The 6,000-nt window shown below is 42.9% G+C and overlaps 1 protein-coding gene across 3 annotated transcripts in view; it reads right to left on the bottom strand.

Moving 5' to 3' along the window:
- Positions 1 to 2,755: 2,755 nt before the first annotated feature.
- The window catches only part of ST3GAL1 (ST3 beta-galactoside alpha-2,3-sialyltransferase 1), a 132,289-nt gene continuing 129,044 nt past the window's right edge, over positions 2,756 to 6,000 (bottom strand). For all 3 annotated transcript variants that reach the window (XM_073330069.1, XM_073330071.2, XM_073330068.2), the window contains one exon: positions 2,756 to 5,997. In XM_073330069.1, the coding sequence (XP_073186170.1) occupies positions 5,824 to 5,997 (174 nt within the window). In that variant the 3' untranslated portion in view covers positions 2,756 to 5,823. The remainder of the gene's footprint in view (positions 5,998 to 6,000) is intronic.

Here is a 6,000-nt window from a genome sequence, read left to right as displayed (position 1 = left end):
GCGCATGCACAGGCAAATCATCCACTCGCTGTGTGTGTGTGTGTGTGTGTGCACGTGCACGCGCACACTTACACTTTTGAAGCCCCATTACCACCCATTTGAAAATGGCATTTATCCCGGTGTAGAATAAGAATGTCACCCCAAACAAAACAGCCAGCTGCCCTGGACTTTAGGAGAGAGCCAGAAATTAAAGTCACAATCAAATCAACAGTAAAGCAGTAGCAGCTGCTCCTACCTTCCCACAGCAGAAAACAACCAGCCCAAACTAAAAAGTGAGCCTATGCAATTCCTTCACCTCCCCAGACACCAGATCTTGTAATGCCCCTTCTTCGCAGCTCAGCTCTGCCAAGTTTAGACATCTCACTTAAAAGTTCCCAGCAGTTCAGGGGCAATTGGCTGTAGGTTTAATACCCCAGTGTGACACTCTCTTCCTTCGGGGGACCGCCCTACACCCCCATGTTCATCTTTATAAAATGATTGTGTGGCCTCAATGCAAAGTTTGTCATGGTGGATGTCTTCGGAAGGCTCATGATGCACTGAGCATGGTTGTTATAGTAATGATATAGTAATTGTTGTTATAGGTTATAATTTTCATGTATATAGTGATGAGGCTGAAAATGTATCCTCATGGCTTAAAGCAGGCCCAGGCAAAACTCTCCAAGAGCAGAGGGGCAGTTCACATCTCATCAGGGCATGTATGGGACAAACCCAGCCCAGCCACACAGGAACAAAGGATGCTGGCCTAGGCAGCAACAAAAGGATCTGTTGGACTCTTGAGTGAATCACCCTCCCGTTCCTTTGGTCAATTTGGGACTGTGATGAGGTAATGCTCACCTGACTCTCAAGGTGGAGGGGGCAAAGCCAAGAGGGAAGAAAGGACATGATAAAAGGGAGGGACGTTTGCCATGCTCTTCCTCCTACATCTACAGACACCACCACCACCAAGCGACTGAAGCGCTGATCAAAGGGGAGAGCCTGGCTGAAGAGCAACCAGCCAGCCTGTGGCGAGACGTATCTAAGTCTTTAAGGGCACTCAAAGGGTTAAGATCAGCTTAGAATGCATTTTGCTTTTATTTCATTTGACCAAATCTGCCTTGTTATGCTTTGACTTATAATCACTGAAAATCTATCTTTACAGTTAATAAATGTGTCTGTTTAGTCTACCTGAAGCAGTGCTTTTGGTTTGAAGTGTGTCAGAGGTTCCCCTTGGGAGAACAAGCCTGGTACATATCAATTTCTTTGTTAAACTGATGAACTCATATAAGCTTGCAGTGTCCAGCGGGCATAACTGGACATTGCAAGACGGAAGTTCCTAGGGTTGTGTCTGGGACCGGAGATATTGGCTAGTGTCATTTGCTTGCAAGTAGCTGGGGGCAGCTTACATGCCAGAGGCTGTGCATGAACAGCCCAGGAGTGGGGGTTCTCACAGCAGAGCAGGGTAAGGCTGGCTCCCAGAGTCAAGGATTGGAGTGACCTAGCAGATCACCAGTCTGGATAACATCAGAGGGGAACATCACACCCAATAAGGAACCCTTTGTGGGCAAACCTGTGTTAAGCTTAATGCAGACAAAAAGCCTTAATGGGTTCAAAAGGCCAGTCCTGACAGCGCCTATCACAATAGGCAACAGTCACAATTGGGCTGGCCCTTTAAGAAGAGTTGGGCTCAGGCCTGTCTATTTGTCTACATCCCAGGTGATGGGGCTGGGTCAGGCAATTAGGGGTCATGTGATGGTAGCCATTCTGGCCAACATTTTCAAACTGATTTCAGGGAGGTTTGCCCAACCCCCTGCCTGACTCACCTCTTCGGCATCCCCACTACACACCAGCAGCCTGACCCATGAGCCCATATGCCCATCCCTTCCAAATCTGAGTGAGTAGAGCTTAGGGCTGTAGCATCACTCAGGTTTGGCCTGGCCACCTCTCCTAGAGGATATAACCTTATTACCTAGGGAGTTGGGAGTTTTTTGGCTGACATACTATGAGACATGGTCCATATGATGGTAGCTCAAGGACAGGGTGTGTCTGCTCCGTCAGAGACTAGGGGAGGGTTTGCTAAAGAGACTCAGAGTGGGCTTGGCAGAGCTTCCCTGCTCAGAGTGTTCTGGGATCTGATATAAGGGTAATGGGAGTACACCTAACTGCCTGTAGAGATGCTTCTGCATGGGATCCAGAGACGGCAGGGAAGAAGCTCTCCCTGCTAGCCAAAGGCAAAAGCCTGGAGCTACCTGAAGCAAGAGAGAATTAAGGAGGCCATAAGGGGTGGAATGGATTGCTGGTGGAATGGATTGTCTGGAGAAAGCAGAGGCCAAGACTTTAACAGGATTAAGAAAAGAACTAGATAAATTCATGGAGAATAGGTCCATCAATGGCTAGCAGCCAGGATGGGCAGGGATGGTGTCCTTAGCATCTGTTTGCAAGAAGCTGGGAATGGATCACTTGATGATTACCTGTTCTGTTCATTCCCTCTGGGGCGCCGGGCATTGGCCACTGTCAGAAGACAGGGTACTGAGCTAGATGGACCTTTGGTCTGACCCAATACAGCTGCTCTCATGATTCTAAATATGAGTTAAACTGAAGGGGAGAGCAGGCTTGAGTTATGATGGTTTGGTTGAGTGGGAGAAGGAAAGAAACTCTGGCAGAGTAAGACCCAGTTACAGTGACCATTACAGGAGACTACCTTGAGGAATTCATGACAACACCACTCTGATACATAGCAGTCAAGGGTGCACAGATAGATATATCTTTGACAATCTGATTGATTATAATAAAAAATTTATTTTGATTCTTACTGAATTGAAAACTTCAACAATAAATAAAATGTCAAAGTATGAGTGACCCAGGCTCCCTTCAATCAGACAGAAATGACGATAATAATCACTATGCTCCAAGGAAAGAGAAATAGGAAGAAGCATCTGGAGACCAAAAAAAAAAGTGTTCAAGAAATTCAGTTTGGTTAAAAACAAACCACACAATCAAGAAGTGCTTTGGAAATTTTGCATTGGTAGCAAATGCAGTTCAAGATTTAATGTTATAGCTTTTTTTTTTTTTTTAAAGACCGTTCTCAGTTCCTAGCAGGAAGTCAGTTGAAAATACTGGCGGTGGGAATGGAATTCTCCAGTGGCTTCTGTTGCTGCCTCCTAGAAACCAGCTGGATGAACAGAGCAAACTGGAAGTTAGATAATCAGATCCCACTGATTTTCAATTGGAGTTTGACTCCAAACTGCCAACTTCTATTACAACCCAATGGCAGTTCGGTGCTGAACTGCCAGGAGCGCCTTTGAAAGTCTCCCCCAGAAATGACTTAAATATACAGGGAATTTATCAGCAAACTCTCTCGTTTATAAAAGAAATGCAAAAACAGTGTTCAAGTTGTACAAGTTTCTGCAAAACCCAGCCACCCAAGCACAGGCTGAAAACATTACACTGCTGTTAAATCAAATTCTCAGAGTATTTTTTTTTAAAGCAACCATTTTGAGGGAAAGAGGGTAGTTTGTCACCTGACTGGGAAACACTGAATTATAATAATCATTATTAAAAAGTGGTAATATCAAAAATATGATTCAGGTGGATATTGTTCATTCTTCTACAAAGTGATTTTAGAAGAGAAAACAAGTTTTGTTACAACTGCAGAATCATGCGCTTATCCTGGAAACATGCATGTGAGTGGCTTTCTTGGCCATCTTTCTAGGACAGCAGCTCTTAATGTCAGGGTTACTAACAGTTGTTGGATTTCGAGAACTCTGACCTTGCCTATTGCTAAAGGGAGGGTGTTATGGGTAAATGGATGGAGAGTCATGGGTGTGTGGGGGAGTGTCCTGTTATGGAAAAGGTTGGCCGCTAGTGTGAAAATGAAGTGTGTGAAGCTTGTCCTTCATGTTCTATGACTCTAGTGGGCCAGCTTGTGTGTGTAAAGTTACTCCCATTGGCAAGTGGTTGGATGATGGAGGTCATAAATAGAGAGAATTGGACTGATCTTGCCATGACATTGTAAGGCTTAGGGTTAGTGTTGCCATGATAACACACTCATAAAAACCAGACAGAGCAAAAATAGGGGCCTGAAAAACTGGCCTTATTGAAGTCAGTGGCAAAACTCCATTGACTTCAGAGTGGTGTGTGTGAGTGTTTAATGACCACAGATTCCAGTTGCCACAAAACAAAATAAAAACAAAGAAAGAAACAAGGAAAAAAACCAAACAAGAAAAATATCAAACCAGCAGCTCTTTCAGGATCTGCTCCAGAGCCCACTGAAGTTCAGTGGGGAGACTGGCATTGGATATGGTTCATAGATTCCTTGAATCCCATCTTCATGATATTATGAAGCAAGGGCTACCATCCTCAAATCGCCCTCCCCTCCCAATTTCATAGTTTAACTCATGTTTAAAATATCAACGAACAACAGAAATGAAGGTCAAACAGATTTTAGGAAGAATCTGTGCAAAGTCCCCAGTACAACATTTCTTATGCACCCCTTGCTGCATAGAAGTAATGCTGTTAACATATGCATTTGTCTAAAGACACAAATCTTTCCGAGGTCTGGATCATACCACAGAATCTGTACATAGAGGATATGCCCTGGTAGATGCCCATACAGTTCTGTTCACTCCTATAGCTCACATCCTTATACCTGATACTTTCACTTAAATACATTTAAATAGATATCGCCTTCTAAGTTGTAAAAAATAGAGTAAAAAAATTCCTATCAACTTTTGGATTTTGTTTTAAAGGTGAAAGTTACTGTTAAAAACTACCCTTGGTTTTTTCCCCTTGTCAAGTAGAATACAGGAGATGTCATTATTAGTTTAGAATACAAAATGATACCATGTAGAGACTAAGCTTTGGTTAATTGTTTTTTTTTCCTATAAAAAGTTTAATTTAGGGATTTTCGTCTTTAAAAAAAATTACATCTGTTGCAGAAATATAAAAGGCACATGTAAACCACTGAAAGAAAAAAAATGTCCACTGCTCTACCTTGAATGTATTCAACAAAAATTAGCATTCAGAGTACCTATCAAAAAATAAAATAAAATTATATTTAAAGAAACCCAAACAAACCAGTGGCTAAAAAGGGCATTTTTGCTGGCATTTTCAATCACAATCTTATTTTGTTTTTCTTTGTCTCATTATGGCTGTGTAGGATGCTACATTAAAATATGCAGTTAACTGGAGATGAAGGATTTGATCCAGAATTTCTAGATGTGGATTGATATGTTGCCAAAAGTAGCCATTACTCCCTGCAAGTCAGGTACATCACCTTTGTCCATAATACAATGCAGAACCAGAAATGACACAGTGAAGAGAAGAGATGGTTTAAAGAAAAGATCAACAGCAGAATAAGTGAACATGTTCTTCTGAGGTAATCCTTACTACAGTGTTCGCAGCCAGCCATGTTGATGGGACATTCAGGAAGCTGTTTTCACCTCTCCTCATAAGGCAGGGCGTTCCTGCCTTATGCAAGCAAAGCACACACACATACAGTAATTCCTAGAAAATTCCCCTAGTTTACCCTAACAGCAATAGGCACATCTCTCCCAGTATTTCAAGATTTAATAAATCCATACATCCCCTGTGATTCCGCACCTCATTTATTCCCCATAATTGATCCTTAGGTCCCCAACGTCTCTATTCTGACATAAGGAATTCAAGTGCAGTATGGAACCACTACCGCATGCTACTTTCATTCAATGAGACACACTTCCTCAGCTGCAGAGTCTGATCGTCAAATATGGTCAGCTCCCAAGATAATCTTCGATAAACCTCTTCAAACACTTCAGTAACTGCCCCCTGCTGGAAATTGCAGCCACAAATCCCTGCCTGTGGTAAGGGTCATCTTCCCTTGAAAAAACGTATTTTGTCAACAGAGGCAAGAGTCAAAGTGATATTGGACTCGAAATCCCCATCATGGACCATGGTTCGCCGAAAAGCCCCCCCGGAACCATTGTTTTCCCAGTAATGATGCCAGTTGCCATTGCTGTCTGCTCCAAAACCATACACATCCACCTA

The sequence above is a fragment of the Lepidochelys kempii genome, chromosome 2 (assembly GCF_965140285.1).
Source record: "Lepidochelys kempii isolate rLepKem1 chromosome 2, rLepKem1.hap1, whole genome shotgun sequence".
Classification (NCBI taxonomy): Eukaryota; Metazoa; Chordata; order Testudines; family Cheloniidae; genus Lepidochelys; species Lepidochelys kempii.
This window is presented reverse-complemented; position numbering and strand designations above follow the sequence as displayed.